Source organism: Macrobrachium rosenbergii, chromosome 48, assembly GCF_040412425.1.
Source record: "Macrobrachium rosenbergii isolate ZJJX-2024 chromosome 48, ASM4041242v1, whole genome shotgun sequence".
Classification (NCBI taxonomy): Eukaryota; Metazoa; Arthropoda; class Malacostraca; order Decapoda; family Palaemonidae; genus Macrobrachium; species Macrobrachium rosenbergii.
The window spans coordinates 51,920,406-51,945,310 of NC_089788.1; the positions used below are offsets into that span (position 1 = coordinate 51,920,406).

The 24,905-nt window shown below is 37.8% G+C and overlaps 1 protein-coding gene across 9 annotated transcripts in view; it reads left to right on the top strand.

Annotated features, from left to right (window-relative positions):
• The first annotated feature begins 11,112 nt into the window (after positions 1-11,112).
• gish (casein kinase I gish) overlaps positions 11,113-24,905 on the top strand; it is a 231,730-nt gene continuing 217,937 nt past the window's right edge. For 6 of the 9 annotated variants that reach the window (XM_067091732.1, XM_067091729.1, XM_067091735.1 and 3 more), the window contains exon 1: positions 11,113-11,748. In XM_067091732.1, coding sequence (XP_066947833.1) covers positions 11,517-11,748 — 232 coding nt within the window. In that variant the 5' untranslated portion in view covers positions 11,113-11,516. The remainder of the gene's footprint in view (positions 11,749-24,905) is intronic. The other 3 variants (XM_067091730.1, XM_067091734.1, XM_067091738.1) reach the window with 1 other exon arrangement.

The window sequence follows — 24,905 nt, forward strand, 5'->3', positions numbered from 1 at the left end:
TTGACTGTGTTTGTATAACCTTAGTTCCATCTTTTAAAATAAGAAGGTAACAGAGGATCTTTTGTGTCTGTGGTATTTTGTTTTCCTCAGGGTAATGTAGGTCTGCAAAATTTCTCCAAACAGTTGTAAGAGACAACGTTATTACTGAAATTAGAAACTTAGTACTGTATTAAGATCATTTCTTTTCCTACAGACAGGAGAGTGATTGTTCTTACATGTGCTGACTGGATTCTTTGGTGGGAGCCAAACATCCTCCACACTGTTTTTGCATGTGTACCGCAACAGCTCTACTGGAAATTTCACGTTTCTTTTGTTCAGCAGTGCCAACGATATCCAGTCCTTGATAATCACTAATATTCATTTATTTCCTTGGAAATGCAAACCATTGCCTTTTGTGTAGGAGTATCTCTCAGTGCAAGTTGGAAATGGTTATTGAAGCTTGGTAACAAGGTGGTTAATTGGTGGTGGGAACGTGAGTGGGGAGAGTTCCCCATTCGCCAGGCATAACTCATCACTTTTTCTTCAGTTGTGGCCAGGTTAGGAGGCCTTGCTGTGCTGTGACTAATTGCCAAGTTGAAGCTTCTTTCATCTTTTATTGTTGTGCGTATGGTGTTTTTTTCATTGTGTGGATTTGAACAAGAAAGGTGAACAATGGAAAGTGTGAAGGACAAAATCGAGTGTTTGGCTGCTGTATATCCTATGTGTTAAGTGTTTTCTTGCAACAATGTGCTGGCTGGTCTCCTTCACAGTTAAAGAGGTTCAGCAAGAAATGGAGGAAGGCCAAAGACATTCATGGGTATCTGTGGCAAGGTATACTCTCCTTTTGACACTTCTATATCTTTTCAGTGTGTACCAGACTTCCCTCTCACTCTCCCTGTCCCATTTGCCCATTCCCCTCTGGCTTAATGTGATGGCTGTATGCTCATAAAGGTAAACAACCAACACACGCTCTTCAACAGTGCCAACCCAGGTGCATGTGATGAGCTCTCCCCAGATGAGACCATGGTGCATGCTGGTGGTTCAGCGCTTACCCCTGCATCTTCACTGACTTTGCTGGAGTATTTCCAGAAGATGTGGCGAACACTCAATATTCCAAGTGACCCATCTTTAGCTAATGTTCCTCCTAAGGAGCTCAATGCTGTTGAGTCCCCTTTTAGTGGTCAACCACCAGAGAAGATAGCTGTGCAGTATCGCAAACAGGATGTACTCCTCCAAAACTAGTGCCTGTCTTAACCATGCCTAATGGGGTGGCTGGAGAGAGTAAGGTGAAGAAATGCAAGCTTGTATCTTCCTTTTCCAAGTTGTCAGTCTCCTCCCCATTGTCTGCTTTTTATCTCTTGAAGGGTGAGAAGAAGTGATCTTGGAAGTCCTCTTACAAGAAGTCTGTAAGAATGAGTGAGCACCTTCCATTTCAAAGGTTTGCTGTGGTGTGCACTTACCTATGAGAGGGACATCTGCTGTAAGTAAGGTTAATGCAGGTTTCTGAGCTTGCTGATAAACCGGTGTCTCCCTGTTCCTTCTAAGACTTTTCTCCTGTTCTCACTTCTGCCTGTGTATGCAGAGAAGAGTCTGTGCTACCTCTCACTCAGGACATGTACAATCCCTAAATCATGTGCTTAGAGACAAGAGGGTTTATGAAGAACAGGTAACTGCTGGAGTGTTATGATGAACCCCTTACTCATGATTGTGCAGGCAGCCAGTGTGTTTCTGGTTCATCCAAGTTGCCCAATGTGTGCATGCAAGATACCCCATGTGAGCATTTATCCATAGCCTCTTTTAGTTTGGTGTCAGTTTGTTATACTGAAATCTACAGAATTCTGAAGCACAGATAGGGGTGTGCTCATTCTGTACACAAATCTGCCCAACTCGTGGTTCAGTGGATTAGTACAGTCAGATCCAATTATTTATCTATAGTCACAAAGGCAGGCTTGTGTGTCAGCCTCTCTCTCAGGAAAGGATCCAGTTCATGTTTCTGGGAATTTGGTAGGACATGAGAGTCACTCAGAGCCCCTTCAGACTTAATTGGAGCAGTCCTTTCAATAGATCTTTGGTCTCATTTGTAGACTTGATGATCTTAGGGAAGCAAACAACACTTTTCATTGAACACATCTTTAGGGTGCACTCTGGTGGCAAAGTAGACATTCCAAGTGTAGTGGTCACTACTGTTCAGAAAGTTCCCTGTTGTCCAGCAGATCAAACAAGCAACTTTTGCCAGTGTTGACCTGCCAGAGACTGCATGTCAGAGGGTGCAGAGACTTCCCTATAGACTAACAAACAACTTTCCCAAGAAGAAACTCATGACGCTGAGGTACTTCCTTCTTGAGTACAGAGTAAGAGAACTATGTGCCTTCCTTCAGACATCGTTGTTGTTCAACTTTTGGTTTAGCGTGCTTGTTGAATTTGCATCCCTGGAGTCTCATCTGCAGGTTGAAGTTCTAGAGGTTTGTGGTACCAGGAGGAAAGACACTGACTTATGTCTCTCATCAGTGTCAACCTGTGGGCAAACTTTTCATGAGAAGATGAGAGTATCTGTGCTTTTCTTTTAACAAGAAGTTGATACAGCAGTGGAAAAGAGACATAACAATAGCTAGGATACCTTAATCTACTATGCAGAAACCTTCAGCCTCTGTGGTATCCAAGGAAAATCCTACCCTTCCTAAAGGAGTGACCAAGCCTTATGTGTCCAGTGTTAGGAAGGCTCAGGTCTCAAAACCACGAAAGGGCCCCAGGCTCTTTCCCATGAAAAAGCCAGAAGTCTTCCCAGCCATTTCAGCCACCCCTTCCAGCCTTTCCTCAAAGGGAAGGCAAGTGAAAGAATGGAGGAGAACACTGAGTTAGGCCATCTCCCTCTCCAGCTGCTATGGCTAGGGTGATGCTTCATGTCATTGGGTGCAACACAGAAGAACTACAGGGCCCTCAGAGAGAGCAGCAACAGATACCAGTGGAAGAATTGTCTTCAGAGGAGGAGGAGGAGGGGGAGAACTTCCCTTGTTCATTATAAAAGAAATGTGCTCACACAAGGAGGGTAATACATAGCTTCCTTGAAAAATATCACTGACAAATTTGCAACAAACTATTATAAATTAACTGAATGACAGTACTATCCCTCACTTTACGAAAATTTTAAAATGCGGACAAATACAAACTTCATTTGACATGTTTATAGTGGGAAAGAAACAGTGAATTCCAAGAAGAAAGCAGCATAAAGAGGAACAACCCCAGAAGCACTGTTGCTTGCCGTTGTTGTGGAAGGGGTCTCCCCTTCCGAACAATAACATATCTCCTCCTCTTCACCTTTCTCATCACTTGTCACATACACCATCAACTCTTCCAGTCACTGCACAGGTAAAGTGAGGTCAAATTTGCATTTATTTCATCTATTTACTTCCTACATGTTAGGCTTGTTAAGTAAGAGTTCAAATGCTTTAATTTGTAGTATTTATGGAGATCTGGAACAGAGTAATCCAATTCCCATTATTTCTCATGGGAAAAATTTGCCACTTTTCCAGGATACACCTCTGCTTTATCTGTGAAGGAACTGTTTGCCTGTTCAAAGTCTTGTGCTTCAGACTGGCCACAGCCCCCCAGGTGTTCATGCAAGCGTTCATCTTGATGTCAGCGGAGGTCCACTCTAATGGGATACGTTTTTCATGATACCTCAATAACTGGCTAGTTCTGGTGTTCTCAGGGGTACAGTTACTCCAGGACAGGGACTACCCCAATGACTTTTGTTTTGGTCTTGGGATCAACTGGGGACAAACTAGAAGTAAAAGTTCACATCTAAGCAGTGAGCAATTACCTGAGCTTGTTAATGACGTGGCAGTAGCAAGAGTTTTTCTGCCAGATTTTCATGTCGGTAAGCTCAGTGAGGTGGCTGCACAGTTCCTGTTACGACAGGAACAACCAGCTTGGCTTTTCCAGGTCATCCTTGGTCACCTTTTATCCATGGAGAAACTCATACCTCACAGGTGTCTCCACCAGTGCTCACTTCATTAGCAACTGAAGCGGCATTGATCAGCCTCAGGCAATCTTCCCTCTCACCCAATGCCCTTGAGCAGAGAAGTGAGGGTGAACCTTGCTGGGTGGCTAGATGACAGGAACCTACTGTTGGTGGTTCCTTAGATCTCTCCACCTCCAGAGATACTTATGCTGTTGTATACATCAAAGGATGGGTGGTGCAAACACACCTGGGGATCTTTCTGCTTCAGGAGCGTTGACAGAGAACACCTTCATCTGCATATCAATAGTATCTGGGAAATGCATAGAGGCTACTAGTCCAGCAAGCATTCCCAGATTATGTGATAAGTCACTCAGTAGTGTTGATGGGCAACATGTCAACAAGCAGTGGGGAGCAGTTTCCCCTCATCTCTGCTGGATGGGAATGCAGATACACGAATGGATGGCTTGCCTCACTGTTGAGCTGTCAGCCAAGTACAATTTGGAACAGAGGCATATTTTGGTAAAAGTGCATAATCTCCAAAGGCAGGTACATGTGGGGACAAAGTGGTTCTTATACCGATGCTTGCCAGAAAGGCTTCTTGAGCTTTGGGGAATGCCAGTGATTGACTCATTTACCTCCCAGCTGAACAGGAGGCTCCCAGTGTTCTACTCTCCCATTCCAGACCTATGGTCTGCTCTGAAGAGTACCTTTCAACACCCCTTGGACAAACATGACCTTCAAACAATCCCTTGGTGAATATTACATTGAGATGATAGTTTCTGCTGGACTCCTGCAGACACCAAAAGAATTGGAAGACCCAAACCTGCATTGAGGAGAATTATGAGAAGGAAAGCGAGAGCTCAGTTGAGTTTTTTTGGAAGAAGAAGCACAGGAAAGACACAAGTGATGGAATTTCACAGGAGCCCTTTGTATCTTTCAGCAGTGAAGGTGGTGGTGATGATGAAAATTAATAGTTGTCACTGCTGGGTCAGCTAATCTTGGTGCTTGTATATTCTGTTTTTTGTTCTGATTGGTTTGAATAGTTATCCACATGTCTTCCATCTTGTAATGTGCGAAAAACATAAAAGCAAAGATCGGTGTTCTTTTTTCTGTACTTCATAGGTCCTTGACACATTATCACCTCCACTGTCTACTTGCCATTATTATTGCATTCTCCATACTGTTTTCTTAGTTGTTTTGCTTTTTTTTTTTGTTTTCTCTAAGTTTCCTCATCCATTTTCAGTTTTTAATTTAGGTTTTTCCCCCATTCAGTTTCTCCACTTCACCGAACTTGTTATTAAAATGTCCTTTCAATGCAGTCCACCAAGTATGGCTTTTGGTAAAATGATTACACCCTTTGTCCCAAGACAGACAAATTAGGCTTGAAAATCATTACAAAATTGAGAAAAGATAGGTGGTAATAGAAATCCTAAAATCCAGAGATTAGAATGAAGAAATGGAAAATTAAGCCGACATTCCTTCAAACTACTGTAGACAGATCAAGAAGAGAACAAAACCCACAATAAGGTGGTTTTATAAGTAAAATCACCTTTTGTCAGGCTACTCCAGTCACTTGCTAGATATTGTGACTGATGATAGTAAAATGCTAAAGATCTTGCAGAAAGGCTGACAAAATACTGAACTAATTAGTAGTCACCATGAATGCAGTTTGTTGACTTATGAGGGCCAAATTATTTTTCATTTTTTATTTTTTACGTTGCTATGAAATATTTGCAAATTACATTGTACAGCATCTTGAAATTTATGCCACAGTTACTTTCACACTTATATCTTCTGCCGTTCATTTAAGTAATAAATACTTTTCATATTTTTCATCTTCAAGATTTCCGTACACATAGGCAGCAGCAAGTTGCTGTTGATGGGATCTTTAGCAAACCATGACCTATTGTGTTATTTTTAGTGTATATAAGTGGTATGGTTGTCGGCCTAGAAAACAAGATTGTTCAGTATGCTGATGATGCAATACTTGTGAGTGTTGAAGTCTCCATTTATGAAAAATGAAGCCGACCTAAGTTTCAATCGTGACATGGAGCAGATTAGTGAATGGTGTAGTCAGTGGTGTATGAGGCTGAACTCCAGTGAAATGAAAGTGCTATTGATTAGTAGATCTCACATAGATTTTCCACCCCAAATCCCAGTCAAGTGGATGGGACTCTGCTGAATGAGTCTGAATCTTTAACTGCACTTGGTGTAACTTTTGACTTATATCTTACTTTTGAGAAACATTAGATATTATGTATAGGGCCTCATACATTTATAACTGATAAAATCAATGCAGCCTGTTTTAGCTCATTTGTCCTTCATTTACTAGAATACTGTTCTCTGGTGTGGATGTCTGCTTCCACCAGAGACTTATCTCTTTTAGATAGAGTGTTTCATAGTGGTAGGATTCTATTTTTTAACATTAGCAGTTATGACTTGGACCATCCACAGATGGACTCTCTCATAAGCTGTATTTTAACGGATCTTTCACATTCACAATTGATCCCTGAACCTCTTTTCTTGCTGACAGCAACCAGATTTGCTGAACAGCAGCACCAGTATGCAATAAATGTGCCTCACTGTGGAAATTCTCAGTTCGAGAGGCCCTTTATTCCTCACACGACTGGTCTGTGCTGTGAAACAGTCTCCCTGATGATGTTGTGAAGTTGGAACCTCAACAGTTCAAGCAAAGATGCAGTGCATTACTACCCTAAAACAATTCTCCTTGCATTTTACTTGCATTTTTATCTACCTGTATTTATTTATTAATTTGTTAAACTATTTTTTCTTTTCTAATAAGTGATCTCTTCTTTCTGTTTCCTATTACCTTCTGGTAAACACCATATCTTTGGAAGCTTGAATTTCAAGTCAATGTGGGCTTGTTCCATATGAATAGGATTTACCTTCTGAATAATAGTAATAATGGTAATAGTAATAATCTTCATTTACACTCTGTCCATAATTACATTCTAATTTAAGGATTTAAAACTTAATAACATTGCCTTTAAAGTACATAGTTCAAATATCTTTGAGCTACTTGACAATATTAATTCCACATTTATTTTTCATTAACTATCTTGGATAACAGTTTAGTTTTTAATGCAGTATACTTACTTTATGTATTCTTTCCTCCCCCTTTTTTTTCCCAGCCCGAGAAGAACCCTAAAAGAGTTCAGAGGTCTGGTTAAACAAATCATTTATAACTAACTAACTATACTTCCACATTACATACTATATTTCTTAGAGGTTAAGATTTGTTTGCCTACTGATTCAAATACAAAGTACCTATCCTCATATTAACAAAATAGCTGTTTATGATACTGTATTATCCTTTATGCTGGAATTTTACCTTATAAAATAAACCAGAATACTGTGAAGTTTATTAAATTCCTTGTAAATATTGATTATTTTTACTTTTGCTCTGCAAGCTTATGAAAAGACCAAAAATATCAATAATCTCTGTCACTTTTATTATGTATGTATTCCAAGACATGCATGGACGAGGATACAATGCATAATACTTAGGATACAGGTACATTTCCTGAGTGAAACCATAGAACTAAATTCAGATAACAAGAATATTAACAAGTGTTCCTGGAAAATTGATTTGGCATAGCCTACATTTGTTAAATGTATGCTAAGTAATATATTTTTGTAAAAATGGGTGACAGATGGAGACAATGTAAAGAAGGTATAGGGAAACCAGGAATAGATGAAAAAACTTCTGCCAAATCAAACAAAAGAAACCATGTAGATTTGAATAACAATGTCTAGAGAAGAACAAAATTTTGTAGACATACATCAACAGATAAAGGGAAGGAAACTGATGTAGCACCAGTAGACTACAACAGATTCAGCTCTGATTGAAAGTTAGGAATGAGCAGATCAACAAGAGATTTGGCCACAAGAACACTTTACTGACAAAGCAGTTTTGTCTGGATCTTCCTGATACTTCAGAGATAATCACAAGTGATTGTAAAAAATTCTCGTTTGCAGGTGTTGACTAAATATCAGTAAGACAAGGAATGTTATTCTTGGTAAGTATTGCTGATAAGAAGGAAGAGTTAATGTTTTCTTGTAACTGTGCCATTTCAAATCGAATGACTATATTAAAATTCTACCCACAGCTAGATTGGAGACAGTATTTCTCATTATCATATTGTTATCATTATAATGATGGGTTCAAGGATGTACTGTAAATGTTTAACTAACAGAAAGTACATAGTATGTGATTCACCTCAATCAACAGTCTACCAACTACATAAATCAGTGTGTAGGTCAGCAGAGATACTGTACTGATATTCAATGGAATGCCATAAGTAAACTGGCTTGTTCAGGTATAGAACCCAGAACATCTTGCTGGTGAAACAGGTGTTGTAACCTGTGGATTATGAGAAATATGGAGGTACAAAGTGGTCACTAAAAAAAAAGTTAGATTATAAAGTGTTTTGAGATGGACTAGTCGTGTGGGGAAAATGGGTGATTCTAGGCCGGTGAAAACTGTATAACACAGAAGGGGGAGGAGAGGAAAACCTGGGAAGTGATGGATAGATGGAAACTGAAGCATTATTAGAATGGAAGGGCCTTAATATCTAGTTATATCTGGGCAAAAGGATGACGATTGTCTTACCCAGATAGTGTCCACACCTGGAGAGAGATCGAGACAGATGAATGAAAGAGAATGCGGTAACTGTAACGTTAAAAATAATAATAATAATTGTAAAGGACGGACATCAATGAAATCATTTATACGTAAAATTTCTGAAACAATGATGTACCTGTAGCTCGTTGAACAGCTTGAGAGCAATATAGACTACTGGTAAATGTGCAATATTAATGCTACTAGATCACTAATTGCTGTTTCAAACAGTAGTACATAAAAGACTTAACATACATAGGCACTGAAGATGATAGAAGGATTTAAGAGCTACATCAGCAGTAGAACTTCTGAAAGTAAAAAATAAAAACTATAAATCTGTCTCAAAATTCGACCAAGAGGAGTACTTTAAGGCTGTCTTAAAATATTCAGTGCGTACACCATGGAATTACCTTGGCTTATAGAGAGGGAGAGAGAGAAAAGAACATGTGAAGTATAAATAATATTGTAAGTCTTGCCCTCTTCATATAAATTTCGGCTGGTTATGAACGACGCTGAAGATTCAGTGGCCTAAATAAGGTAGATGATAGACAAAAAGTTGGAGTAATCGAAAAAATTAAAGGGAAGATGAACAGAATGTGTATTACTGAAGTAAAAAAAGGGGGTGTCGAAAAATTAATTAAAAGACTAAAAATAAGTTATACAATAGTGCAAATAATATGGTGTGGAACTTAGTAATAAAGGATGAACATTGAGATACGATGGATCAAATGCTGAATGTGTGAAAATGAACTTTTCGCCCAAGAAATGTAGCCACAAGACGAGACTAGTAGGATTCTCTATAAAGGTTTACCAGATTGATTTCTCAAGTTTTAGAGTTTGAGTAACGAAGTAACAAAATTAATTATGAACAAATTCTCTTAGGCTGGGATAACGCCCTTTCTTATAAAATACATTTTGGCATACGTTGTGCACCCACTGTGCTGGAGAGTCATTCATTAATATACATTTCTATAAAAAAAACAAAGGTATAAAAGATACACAGAAATATTTCACAGAAAGCATAAAGACTGGTTGGAGCAAATATCCTATAAAAGTTTTGGAAAGTTGGACTTTGATACATGGCACGCAGACTATTCATTCATATAAAGTTGCCAGCAAGAACTTTAGAAAGAGAGAGAGAGAGAGAGGAAATTAATAAATGAACGGTGCCCACTGAACGGACGAAAATGATTATGATTCAGTGAAGTAACTATGTGGTTTTACCACAGCAGCTAGAACATAAATTTTTTGTAGGTGACACTGTGACAACCAAATGGAGTAATGACGCCGACGATTTACGTTGAGAGGAGCACGCGCTGTCTCTGGAGATTCTGGTTATGAGGAAGATATTTGTAGTGTTCCATTTTAATAAACTGCGTGGAAAAGTATAATGTACAAACGATATCTTGATCTGAGGTTTTGCTTAACCGACAAGCATGAAGTTTACTGACGACATTCCACGAATCACGAACATCCGGAAATACCATCTTTTTCCCAGTATACGACAGATTCTTTTGCAGAAAAATATTCTGAATGACATTTTGGTTATTACGTTATTGACAAATGATATGATCCTTCCGGTCAATATACTTCAACTCATTCTACCGGAAGTAACCATCAGCTGAAGGACATTTAACGGCTACTGATTTTACCATATTCACTCTTTGATGTGCTGAGGGTAAGCTGGTAACACGAACCGTAACCAATCTTGAAAGATCTTTACATCTATTGAAAAAAAAAAACTGCCAATAAAAATGTTGCATTTTTTTCCAGTAGATACTAGTTACCCGTAGGGCTTGGCTATTATGATTGTTGTTTTTCTCCGGAAATAAATAGTTTTCTTTTTACGGTATTTATCTTGCCGAAAATTATCCTTTCCGTGTTGACTTTTTTTCTTAATTTTGAGAGCAAAAAAAGACCTGTATTTGCAAGTGTTTATTCCAAGTTCTCTCTGACTCCAGTATAGTTTCTAGTGTACGGCTTCATTTCTTGTTGATAAGTTTACGCAATAGATCGTAATTGATATTCCGAAGTATTCTAGTCTTATACCCTTCATAACTTCGTACGAGCTATTCTATCAACATTACAATACCGGTGACAACAATAAGGAGCGAGGTTAAATATTTTTTTTCTTTTGCTCAGGAAAACAGAAAAGGAACTAATGGCAACAATTCAGTTGCTAGCCCTAACAACAACGTCTCCTCCGCTAGACTATGTAGTCCCGTGAATTACCAAAACCATAAAATTTGAACTTTAACAAGTCAGCAAACATAGCCAGCGAATTTGAACATATAAATAATCATAAACATGATGTGATGTTGACTTAGTCATTACTTATCATTTGATATTTGTTTTTATTTTGGGTGAATCAGGTGGTCAAAACTTGTATAGTGCCATAGTTTGTTTTATTAAGATCTGATCTAATATGATACATATTTACTAATATAAGAAACATAATTATTTAAGTAATATATAAAACGTAAATTTCCATATAAATTAAAAAGGAACTATATATTAACAGTAAAACCTCAAAGTGGGTGTTTCATTTGACTTCAGTATGAGCAGGAGTGTATCGATCCGCGTAAAAAGATTTGTGTCCTCCAGAGCTGAGAGAGCTCGAGAGGTGTCACTCTGTACATAAATATACGTCAAAGTGCCGCGTTCCGACGAGGAGTAGTGCTATTTAGTGAAATTTGTGCTTTGTATGATCAATGAGTACAAAAATGGTGTATCTAGCGTTTGGCTAAAATGAAGGAAAATGAGATGAAGTGAGTGAAAAGTGAGATTGTGTGGGGCAGCGGCTGGCTCGCTCGCTGGCTGGCTGGCGAAGGCGAAGAAGAAGAAGAAGTTTGATGGTGTTGTCCGTGGAGCTTTGTTGTTCCTGGAGGTGGGTTGAAAAGGGCTGAGGTGGGCGGCCCCAGGAGGGCGGGCAGGATGCAGAAAAGTGAGAGGCGTGAAAGGGGGGGAGGGGGCGGTGGGAAGGAAGATCAGGACCCGGCATCTAGGAGAGTTTCCCGTGCCAGCACTGCCAACAGGACTGCTGGCACCACCATGCAGCCGGGCTCTAGGACATCCTCTTCCTCCAATTCCCTGGAGCTTTTTGTCGGCCCTAACTTCAGGGTCGGCAAAAAGATCGGGTGCGGGAATTTCGGCGAGCTCAGATTAGGTAAGTTTAAGCCCCCCCACCCACCCTGCTTTCCTGCTTTGATTTCTCCCTGCTTCACCAAACACTTGTTCCTAACTTCTAGGCCAGTACTTATGTAGCCTAGACTTTTCAAGGCTAAGTCAGACCAAGCCAAGCCTTACTAGCTGAAACCTGTACAACCGTAGTTTCTGAAAGGTAATAGCATATGTTCGATTTTGGCCAATATTTCCATTGCCCTATTTGTTTTGGTTAGGCTTAGTGGCCAATTTTTACGGCCTGAAAGGCTTTGTAAAGTTATCATTGATTGTTTCTTATGGTGTCAATTATAAGTCCATAACCCAGAGTTATACATCAGATAGCCAAAGTACACATTGTTAGGCTGAGCCAGCATTTAACAGCAGCCCAGTACCGGGTCAGGGGTCACTAAGAAGACTGGAATGGCCACGAAAACAGAGGTGTTCAGGATTGAAGGTTAGGCTACTTTTACTCTTATACAAAGTATAAAAACTATTCCGTTAGGCCTACTGAAAACTATCTAAAAATATGATTTTAATTCTTGGATGTCTAGGCATCAACCATCTTCAATAAGATTTGCAATTCAATCTATTGTAGAAAAATGTATATTTTCATATGAATACTACTCTTTAGAATATTTCATTTAGCCTGTAGGGAGAAAAATGGGTAAATGTAAAGGAGACGGCCACCCAAAGATGTGGTTTATTAATGTAATTTTTTGACAAGAATACTTTATGGAAAAAGGTGTACATGTATATAATATAGTGCAAGTGAGGTAATTTGAGAAATGTATCAAGATAATGAGAAATTTACCATCTTTTGTTTAATTTTCTTTCATCCTCAACGGGTTAGTACTAACACCATGTTTAGTACCAGCCCCTCTGGGATGAACATTAAAACATGAGCAGATGACTGAATTTCTCGTAATCAGTATATTTGTCAGATTATCTCTACTGCACTACGCACACCCATTTCTATAATTTTTAAGGAAAAAATTATATTAGTAAATGATATCCCGGTGTGGCTCGCTCGTTTATATTTTCTAAAATAGATTATTTATCTTGACCAATAACATCAATAGTGAAGTAAAGAGAGAAGTAGGCCTATTTGGGTTAGGGAAGTTAAAATGGATGACTTGGGTATATTTTTTGTTTACCATTCAAAACCCTTGTTTCATAATGTTATTCCCATTAATCAAAAAACCAAATTGATTTCTATGAACAAAGTATGGTAAAACTAAACTGAAGTTCCGCAGTGAGCTACACTATGGCAGTTGATGTTTTTCTATAGAATTTTACCTGGTGAACAAGATTTAAAGTATATATGTAATATTTTTTTGCTCGGCTGTAATTTACCGTAGAATTGTAGCCAACAGTAAAGGGGACCCGTTGGGAATCGGGAATTTGGGTGGGGTAAAACACTTTCAAGAATAGCTAACAGTAAGAGGGACCCGTTGGGAATTCGGGTTTTTTGGGTGGGGTAAATAACTTGGGAAAAGGTTTGGGCACCTTATTGTTGTATTTCCTTTTTGTATATGTCATTTGGAACACTAAATACAAGCGTAAAAAAAAGGGCGAATAAGTGGACAACGAGAGCCGTTTCAAAGGCACTTTCATGTATTATTGCTACTGCTGGTTCCAGGCCCTATCAGGCATGCACGGTCTTACAGGGCCGCTTTCGGTTCACCCATTGCCTCCAGCTGAGAGAGTAGTATTCTAAGCCGGTGTTCCACTGTGAGCTAGACTGTGGCAATTGACGTTTTCCTATGTTATTTTACTTGCTTTACAAGAATTTAAAGTAATATTCTTTTTATATTTTCTGTAACCCCTGTGGCTAGTGCGAGCAGCGCAACATTACTACCTGCCAGAACATTCAAGCTTGCCAAGAACCTTTCAAAATGCGGATAAGGCGTGAAGCGCTGTTCCACCACCCCCAAACTGAAAGCAGAAATGGTAATATTTTGCCGGATGGATGTAGCTAAACTGTAAACTTTGTTTACTGTTTACGTTTCTTCGCCCCGACCGAAAGCTTCGGATGGTGTCCAGTCGAGCTAGACTATGACAGTTGATGTTTTCCTATGTTATTGTACTTGTTTTACAAGAGTTTAAGTTAATTTTTTCCCAGTCGGCTGTAGCTAAACTGTAATTTACCTCTGAACTGTATAGGTTGGTGCAAGGGACCTGTTGGTACTGTTGTGTAGCCTTCAAAGGTCAATTACAGTTTAGTTACAGCCCGCCGACAAAATAGTACTTTAAATTCTTGTAAAGCAAGTAAAATAACATAGGAAAATGTCAATTGCCATAGTCTAGCTCACCTCGGAACTATGTCTTAGAATTACACAAAGTATATGCACAGTTAATGTTAATGTGGTCTTGTTTAGTGAATAAGCCATTGTAATCAGCAACACTACAAGATTTACAAGCATGCTTATAGGCTAGTCTATAGAAAGGGTGTAATATTCACAAAGTGACAGAATAACATTACAGTAGATGGGGGGAAGGATTCATGAGGTTGAATCTTTACTGGTTTGAAACATTGATACTTATTACAGGTTCTAGAGCTGGGATATACTGAATACAGGCATGATTCATGGTTTAACAGTGAGCTAGCCTGTATCCAAAGGATTTGCCAACTTGAGAATAAAGCATTATTAAGAATATGTGTGTCAAATGGCAGGATAGCAATAATAATGACAACTTAAGGTAATTTATGTACATTATGCATGTAAATGAGTTAATTATGAAAGGGAAATGTAAACGGCTTGGACATAACCCTAATTATGAAAGGGAACTGTAGACGGCTTGGACATGACCCTCGTGTATCTCTTGGAGGAATTTAGTATTGGTAGGAATCCTGTGGGCCCCAGAAAAGTTGAAAAGCCCAGGCCTACTTGGTTGAGAATTGTGAGAAGGACTGCTAAAGATGAATAGAAGATTTTTTAAATATAAAGTACAGGAAAGACTTGCGTGGCAGAATTTCAGAGACCCTTTTGCTTCATGTGACACTGGAAGTAATGATGACACCTTACTTGTGTTCATTTGATGTGGACCTAGTTTGATTTGATGAATTGTGACATATGTTATATGATAATGAAGCTATAATTGGTATACCATCATTACCCAAATATGTGACACCATATGTTGCGTACTGCATTACTACTGTATAGAAATGGGGAAAAGTGAGTGGTAAGGAGAGAGAAAAAAATCTTGTTTACCACTGCAGCTTCCTGAGTCCAAATGCTTCTTTCTTGTTTCAATTACTGATGCCCAAAGGCAAGATTAATGATAATGGTCAATTTTGCTGCAAAATGAGATAACATAGTGGTGTGTTAAAAAGAAATATGTAGTAATGAGTAAATAATTTTACTGCTTTGCAGATAATGTCAAAGATGGAAAGATGGCAGACAACTGCATTCTGAAAGTGTGAAAGTAATAGTTTTAGAAAACTGTACCAGAAAGTAATATTAACTACACTTTTGGAACCACGTGAAAATCTTAATTTTAGAACTCTGAATTTTAGAACACTGTACCAGAAACGTAGAACTTAATTAATGGAAAACAGCTTTATATAGGCAGTCCCCGGTTTACGAAGGGGGTTCTGTTCCTACGCTGCGTCGTAAGCCGAAAAATTGTTGAAAATCGTCAAAAATCCTAAGAAAACCTTACTTTTATTGCTTTGGGTGTACTGCATTCAAATTGATGTAAATTGCATTTTTATTGAGTTTTTCATAAAAAAATTTTTGCTTATTCTACTGTTTTGTAGCCATATTTCTTCTGTCGGATCGGCAGTGTAAGCGTTGTAACCCTGGAACATGCATCGTAAACCAGAAAATAATTTCTGATGAATATATTTGAAAAGCGTCGTAACCTCGGAACGTCGTAAGCCAGACCTGTCATAACCCGGGGACTGCCTGTATTATAACTGTCTTATGAGTGAAAATAAACAACTGAGATAATCTCAGTTTGTTTTTGAGGTTTTTTGGGTTTTCTTATGAATTAGATAGCTCAGTTTGGGATGGTATTTACAAAATATATGACATATCATTTTAGATGGATAACTTTCGGTTATAAGTGTACAAAATTGGTTCGCTAAGACTTATGTGGATATGGAATAGGTCTGCTGGGCCCATAACTCACATTGCTGTTAAAGATACTCATGTGTTTTGTGTCCCCTACAGTGTTTTGATTGATTGCTGGTTGTGTTTACAGCAGTTCTTATGGATTTAGAATCACTTATTAAACTTTTGTAAGACAATATTTAATCTTGCATATTTAATGGCGATAAAAAAGTTTTATTGACAGAAATAATGCAACATTTGAGTCCTGGGGTTCTGTTGCTTGAAAATTAAAGCTAGCCAATCCAAAACGGCCTAGCTATGACAAACTTTAGGTTTTTACCTTCAACAAGTATCATTATTGTTATATTACTGTTTGCCTATTGCTAGATTTAACTTTAAACTGTACACGTGACTTTTATTTCAACAAGTTCCCAAAAGCAGTCTGGCCTAGACAGTTTTCATTAGCTTAGTCAAACTAAATACAAAAGAAAATTTTAAAATTATCACTAGGGTATTTTAAACCCAAAAATTCATATTGTAAATACCCTAGGTCATAAAGCATCGACTACAGTAGCCCAAGGGTATATCAGATTTAGTTATACAAAATAGTGACAACTAGCCAAGGCTTATTTACTGTAGGTTATGCTAATAAGGATAAAAACATGACTTATTTTTTATATCTTATTAAAATCTGAGGGTATTTATATCATAAATACTCTTTGGAACAACACGTCAGCTAGATTATCCAAAGGCAGATTAGGATTGGTAGGTGATAATGAGCTTTATTATTGAAGAAGCCCAGCTTAGGCTATGAGCCTGACACAAACAGTTTTGGTTACTGAAGAATGACTGAAAATTACCTGTTTAACCAAAGTGCATCTACGGAGATGTGAATCATGTATATAGTGTCTGTGTAGCTAAAATTCATACATTTGTAAGTCCGAAAAATAATTTTTACTCATAACGTATTGCTCAGGTACAGGAGTCATAAGCTTCATTCGTTATTTGAATGTATGGCTCAGTTACAGGATTCGAAAGCTTCATTCATTATTTGTGGAGAGTGGAATGCAAAGCACAGCGAATGGCTAAATTTAAATTCCACAGATCAACATGGCCAGTCTGCAATTAATTTCTGTGTATCCTTCGATTTTGTCAAGCTAATAAAGGAACCCATGCATATTTCTAGTAATAATAGATTAGACCTCATAGACACATGTTCCAGCTATTGACAAGCCCAAGGTCTGCAAATATATAGGCACTTCTGATCATTGCGCCTTTGAGATGGACACATCTGTCATTTAGTATATTCCTATTGTCACCATGGGAAAAATGGTATGGCTGAAATCTAGAGCCAATTGGGATTGTGTTACTGAAGCTTGTCAGGCACTTATTATTTCAGATGCTGTTTTAGCTTCTGATCCCAAGATGAAGTTAAATGAAATGCTGATGGCTATTTTAATAAGGTATGTCCATAGAAAGGTCATAAAATTCAGAACAAATAGCCAGCCATGGTTTGATGATATACAGTATATGTAGATGAGTTTACCATGACAAACAGACCAAATTCAGCACATGGAGATGAAATAATGTTCAGATGAAAATTACACCGTTTTTGTTGAGTTTCGCCATGCTACGAATAGAACTTACCATACAGCCGAGAGAAATTACAATAATTCCCTGAAGAGGAAGCTTGAAGGAATTACTCAGCCTCTCATCTGTGGTGACCAAATTTGTTTTACTCTCTATCTGTGGGTCAGGCTCGTCTTCCATTCCACCACTACTAACAGATGGTGGGCAATTTGTTAACTAGAGTAGGCTACTGGCCCTAGGGAAAAGGCTGAAATGCGTCTTTGAGCTTTTGAAGACAAGCAGTTAGCTGAGGTGTCCCTCTCTCTGATACAGTACTTTTCATCCTGAAACTATTCTTACAAAATTTGCATTTTGCTCTACAGATGTTAAGAAAGTTCTGGATAATCTTGATAGCTAGGGTGGAGATCTAGATGGTTTCTTCCCTTTGATTTTTTTTTTTTTTTAAGTTTCTAGTGTGTTGTCTCTGAAGATTAGTAGATTCTATAGATTTTTATGTTAACGTAGCTTCTTTGCAGATGAGTGCAGACTTAGTAATACAATGCCTGTTCCAAAGAGTGGCATATCTGCAGACTGTAGTAACTACAGTCTAATTTCTTGTCTCCCTGTGCTCTCCAGCTTTGCTGAAAAACTTATTTTTAAGCCTCTATATAAGTATGTGGAATGTAAAGAATTGTTAGCTTTTAGTACTTGCGATGCTCTTTTAGTCTTGACATGCCATTTGGGAGAGATCCTTGGTAAAGGGTATGAGTGTAGAGTAATTAAAATAAATTTTGGTGCTGCTTTTGATCTAGTAAATCACAAGGCACTTATATTCATAAATTTCAGAATCTTGGTGTGGGTGGATGTTTTAGGGTTACTTCAAGATTTCCTTATAGGTAGGCAGCAGCAAGTTGCTGTTGATGGGGTCTTTAGTGAACCAAGACCTATTTTGTCTGGAGTTTCACAGGGTACTGTACTGTTCTTGGGCCACTGTTTGTTTTAGTGTATACAAGTTGTATGGTTGTTGGCTTGGAAAACAAGGTTGTTCACTACGCCAACGATGCAACACTTGTGGATGTAGTAAAGTCTCCACTTAAGAGAAATGACGCTGCCCTCAGCCTCAGTTGGGACATGGACCAGATCAGTGAATGGTGCAATCAGTAGGGTATGAGGCTGAACTCACAGTAAAACGAAAACTGTTGATTAGCAGGTCTCGTACAGATTTTCCACACCATCCTTCCCTTGAGGTGGATGGGACTTTGCTGAATGAGTCTGAAGCTTTAACTATTCTAGGTATAACTTTTGACTCACATCTTACTTTTGAGAAACATCTAATGAAAGTTTCAGCAAATGCTGCACAAAAGTTAGGTATTGTTCGTAAGGCCTCATATATTTATAAATTAAGTATATCTTAGTTTAACCAGACCACTGAGCTGATTAACAGCTCTCCTAGGGCTGTCCCGAAGGATTAGACTTACTTTACGTGGCTGAGAACCAACTGGTTACCTAGCAACGGGACCTGCAGCTTATTGTGGAATCCGAACCACATTATGATGAGAAATTAATTTCTATCATAACAGTGGCAAAATCAGTGGAACCTGTTTCAAGTCATTTGTCCTTCCTTTACTTGAATACTGTTCGCTGGTGTGGATGTCTGCTTCTGCTAGAGATTTATCTCTTTTTAGATTGACTGGTTCATGGTGGTAGGTTTCTGTTTCCTATTACAGTACAGTATTAGCAGTTATGACGTGGACCATCGACGGATGGTCTCTTGTTCATCACTTTTTCGTAAGTTGTATTTTAACAGATCTTTCATAATTGATCCCTGATCCAATTTTCCTGCCGAGAGTGACCAAATTCACTGAACAGCAGCACCAATATGCAGTAAATGTGCCTCACTGTCAAACTTCTCAGTTCCAGAGGTCCTTTAATCCTCACATCGTTGGACTGTGAAAACAGCCTCCCAGAGGACATCGTGCAGTTGGAGCTCAAGAAGTTAAAGCGAAGATGCAATGCATAACACCCTAGTACAATTCAGCTTTTTATTTTAATATTTTACTTGCATTATTATTTGTATATTTATTAATTTGTCTTTTTCTAATAACAATCTCCTTCTTTTGTATTTCCCATTACCTTTTGTTACTTCTTTCTAATGAACACCATAGTATTTAGAAACTTGACTTTAAAGTCAATGGCCCCTGTGGGCTTGTTCCAAATGAATAAGGTTCATCTGAATAAAAATTATTACAACTTTGTCATTTTTATCATATTCTGTCGTAGTAAAGTTCATTCAAGTCTCAGGATCAAAAATTCTTCTGTGTATTAGATGAATCATTTATGCTTATACACTAGTTATGCTTATACACTAGTAAATTTGTAATTTTTCATCATGTTCTATTCAAATAAAGTGCATTTAAGTGTTTGTTTTGTCCTAATTTATAGTTTAGGTTTGTGCTAGTACTTTTTGTGTGTACTGTATATAAATTTTACATTCAAATTTTTTTTCATTGTAATATTTATAAATATGATGAAAACTAATACTACACTGCATACTGTATTATTTCACTACTAGTTATGTATACACTGTGTTAGTGTGATATTAATAGAATAAGACAAATGTAAAAAATTTCTTTTGGTTGCAACAAAAGTGTCTTCTTTACCTTGAAAGATTGCCTCATTTTCCCCGCATGAAGATTTTTTACCCAATCAAATAGTACATGAAATATGATGTAGCATTACATTATAATGTAGCTATGGGGTGTATGGCAATGCCATGGAAGGGGAATCCTACACCAATCAAAGAACATTATATTTCGGGGTATATGAAGTGAACTATAGTACAGTGCTGTAGTATCTTGGCACTTAGAACAGGAAAGCCCCAGGAAGGAAGGGCTGTGTGGCATGCCAGTTTAATAAAAAAAAAAAAAAGTCCAAATTTTCAAAGGTGAACAATAGAAATAAACAAAATCATGTAAAATAATATTGCTGTAAACACAATATTTTGAATTTGCTCTAAGATACAAACACTATCCTGTTCAGGCATTCAAAGTCTTTGGCTAACACTGTCACAATCTCACAACCATTACACTGTACTTACTATATTATTTCCCCTTAATTTATGTTATCACACACCAACTTGATAAGCATGTCTGTTCAGTCTAGGCATGTACAGTTATGCTGTGTACTTGTGATTCCAGAGTTGACTGGAGTTACCATAATACTCTGTGACAATGCTGTTTTAGTTAATGCCCCACACACAAATGAAATCTTAATTAAGTTTTTAAGATATGAATGTACACAAATTTTAACCTGCTGACTGGGCCAGACACTGCACAAGAAAACTCAGTCACAGCACATCGAATCTTTAAAGCTACACAGATTCAGTTCTCCAGTTTTAACTATTATTATTATTATTGTTATTATTATTATTATTATATTATTATTAAGAAAATGAAAACCTATTCATATGGAACAAACCCATAAAGGCCATTGACTTGAAATTCAAGTAGTGGTGTTCATTTTGAAAGATGTAACAGAAAGTGACAGGGAATACAGAAAGAGGAGATTGGTTACTAGAAAAAAAAATTAAAAAAATAAACTAAATAGATAAAAATGAAAGTAAATTAAAATACAAGCATAAGAGAACTGTTTTAGGGTAGTGTTCATTTGAAATAAGTAACACAAGGTAATGGGAAATACAGAAAGAGGAGTTCAATTATTAGAAAAACAGGTAAATTAATAAAGAAATAAAAATGTACATAGAATATTAAAATACAAGTCGAATTGTATTAGGATAGTAAATGCACTGCATCTTCGCTTGAACTTTTGAAGTTCCAATTGCACATCCTCTGGGAGGCTGTTTCACAGTCCAATGGTGTGAGGAATATAGGACCTCTGAAACTGAGAAGTTCAACAGTGCGGCACATTTACCACATATTGGTGCTGCTGTTCAGTGAATCTAGTTGCTCTTGGCAGGAAAATATGATCAGGGATCAATTGTGGATGTGAAAGATCTCTGTTAAAATATAACTTATGAAAAAGTGATAAACAAGAGGCCACCCGTTGATGGTCCAAGTCAAAACTGCTAATATTAGTAAACAGAAACCTACCACCACAAACCATTCTATCTAAAAGAGATAAAGGTCAATGTCCAGAACAACTCCGCGGTGAGATATAAGAAAATAGGTCACACTATAATTTTCACAATATAAAATAATAAAACTTTGTCTCTGAACACTTTTTGAGGAGATTCACCATATCCGAGATATTAATGATTATCTAATCGGCATCCTCGAAAATTTTCTAAGTCGTTTGTTTACATCCAGTAGCACTTCGTGTACTTGATCTTACTGGAGTTAGTTCGAAAATGAGTTTTTTTACTGTAATGTTTCTCAGAAAGAGTGTAATGTTTCTCAGAAAAACTAGTTCCCCATCGAATGATTTTCGAGTTTTGACTTATACAATACCTGTCCCCCAACCCCCTCCATAGCTAATATGGCAAAATTGTGGGTGTTTCCTCATCATAAGAAGTGGTCTAAAACGCTTTAAATACTTTTAATTTTGGTACTTTATGCATGCCGAGTTCTTCTGGACATTCACCGAGATAAATCTCCAGCAGAAGCAGACATCCACAATGAAGAACAGTACTGTATTCTAATAAAGGAAGGACAAATGACCTAAAACAGGTTCCATTGATTTTATCACTTATAAATATACAGTGGACCCAGCCTATTCGCGGTTCCGGATTCGCGGCTTCACCTGTTAGCGGATCTCTCTGTGGAACATATATGCACATTATTTGTGAAAAATTTGCCTATTGGCAGTATTTTTCATAGAGAAATGTTCACAAATCACTGTATTTTCGTATCATTTGCATGACTAAATGCACTTTTTGTGATAAAACTTTAAGATATTCAGGTATAAACGTTCTCAGAGGGGTTTTAAGTATTTGCGGATTTGAGCATTTTGCGGGGGCTAGTGGTACACATCCCCCACAAATACCAGGGGTTGACTGCATGAGGTCTTACAAACAGTACCTAGCTTTAGTGCGGCACTTGCTGAAACTTTCATTAGATGTTTCTCAAAAGAAAGATGCGAGTCAATAGTTACACCTTGAGTAGTTAAAGCTTCAGACTCATTCAGCAAAGTCACATCTACCTGAAGGAAAGGATGGGATGGAAAGTCTGTACGAGATATACTAATCAAGTGTTTTTGTTTTACTGGATTTCAGCCTCATACCATACTGACTATACCATTCACTGATCCGGTCCTTCTCCCAGTTGAGGCTGAGGACAGCTTCATTTCTCATAAGTGGAGACTTGACTATACCCATAAGTGTTGTGTCACCGGCATACTGAACAATCTTGTTTTCCAGGCCAACAACCATATTACTCCTATACACTAAAACAAACAGTGGACCAAGAACATTACCCTGTGGAACTGCGGACACAATAGGTCTTGGTTCACTAAAGATCCCATCAACAGCAGCTTGCTGCTGCCTACCTGTAAGGAAATCTTGAAGTAATCCTAAAACATCCACCCACTTCAAGATTCTGAAGTTTATAAATAAGTGCCTTGTGATTTACTAAATCGAAAGCAGCACAAAAATCTATTTGAGTTACTCTGCATTCAAAACACTTATCAAGGCTCTCTTCCAAATGGCATGTCAAGACTAAAATAAGCATCACGGGCACCTAACTGCTTCCTATATACATATTGACTATCAGCTAACAATCCTTTAGATTCCAAGTACTACTTATTGTATGTACAGTAGTAACTTAAAAATAAGGTTTTTCAGCAACATTGGAGAGCACAGGGAGAACAGAAATCGGCCTGTAGTTGCTGCAGTCTGCAGATATGCCACTCTTTGGAACAGGCACTGTATTAAGCTTGCACTCATCCGCAAAGATACTACGTCAACATAAAAATCTATAGAATCTACTAATCTTTGGAGACAACACAAGGAACTTAAAAAAAAAAAAACACACACACACAAAGGGAAGAAACCATCAGGATCTAATCAATCCCAGCTATCAAGATTATCCAGAATTTTCTTAACATCCCTAGAGCAAATTGCAAATTTCATAAGAATTAGTTCAGGATGATAAGTATCAGGGAGAGGTCCTCAACTGATCGCTTAGCTTCAAAAGTTCGATGAAGTGGTTCAACCTTTTCCTTAGGGCCAAGTAACCAATCTACCATTGTCCGTTAGTAGTGGTGGAATGGAAGATGAGCCTGACCCAAAGATAGATAGTAATGCAAATTTGGTCCACCACAGATGAGAGCCTGAGTAATTCCTTCAAGTTTCCTCTTCAAGGAATTATTGTAATTTCTCTCGGCTGTATGGTAAGTTCTACTGTATTCGCAGCACAACGAGACTCAACAAAAATGGTGTAATTTTCATTTGAACGATTTCGTCCCCATGTGTTGAATTTGGTCTGCTTGTCTACTTGTATCAAACCATGACTGGTCATTTGTTCTGAATTTGATGACTAAGGACATACCTTATTAAAATAGCCATCAGTATTTCATTTAACTTCATGGGATCAGGATCTAATACGGCATCTGAAATATTAATAGCCTGACAAGGTTCAATAATGCGATCCCATCTGGCTCTTAATTTCAGCCAAACCATTTTTCCAGTAGTGGCATTAGGAATATACTGATTGACAAATATGTCAATCTCAATGGCACAATGACAGAAGTGCCCATCTATTCCTGGAGCTCTTGGACTTGACAGTAGCTGGAGCATCTGTGAATATGAAGTCTAATGTATTACCAGAAATATGCAGGGTTCCTCAGTTAGCTTTACTAAATCAGAGGATACACAGAACTCAAGAGCATAACGACCATGTTGACCTGTGGAATTAGAATTTAGCCACTCACTGTGCTTTGTGTTAATCTCCACAAATAACAAATGAAGCTTTTGAATCCTGTAACTTTATCAACATTTACAACGATGGAACTTAACATAAAATTTGTTTGAAGTGTAATCTAGTACTGACTGTATCACTTAAATCCAAATGATTTTACAGTGGACAGTGGCTGTGAAAGACAAGAAAACAAAAAGAATCAAAAGGCACTTCACATTTTTTGGGGTGCATTTTTAAGGGCACAGTTTTTCAAGCCTTAAAAGCATAGAAATATAGCGCCAGGTTTGATTGATTATTGGAAACGTCTACTAGACATAGACATAACATTAGTGGGTCTAAATTGCAGTTTGGTTCTATATGATTAGATTTGGGAAAACCAGATGATTCAAGTGTTTGTCCAGTTGAGAACATGCTTGATGTGAGATAGAAGATTCGAGTTATGTGTTAGATGGGGGTGTTTTTATTACGTAAGCTACTAAGTAGCTATAAAGTTTATTTTAACGGTGACCCTGGGGATATGGGTAGACTAATTGGGGTCTTTGAATGAAAGTGATGGTGTGTAAGATAGAGCCTTGAAGCTATGCTGTGTTGCTAGGTGTAGCCCGTGTGCTTTATCCACATGTAATATGGGGGACAACTAAGTATGTTAGTTGTAATGAGTTGAA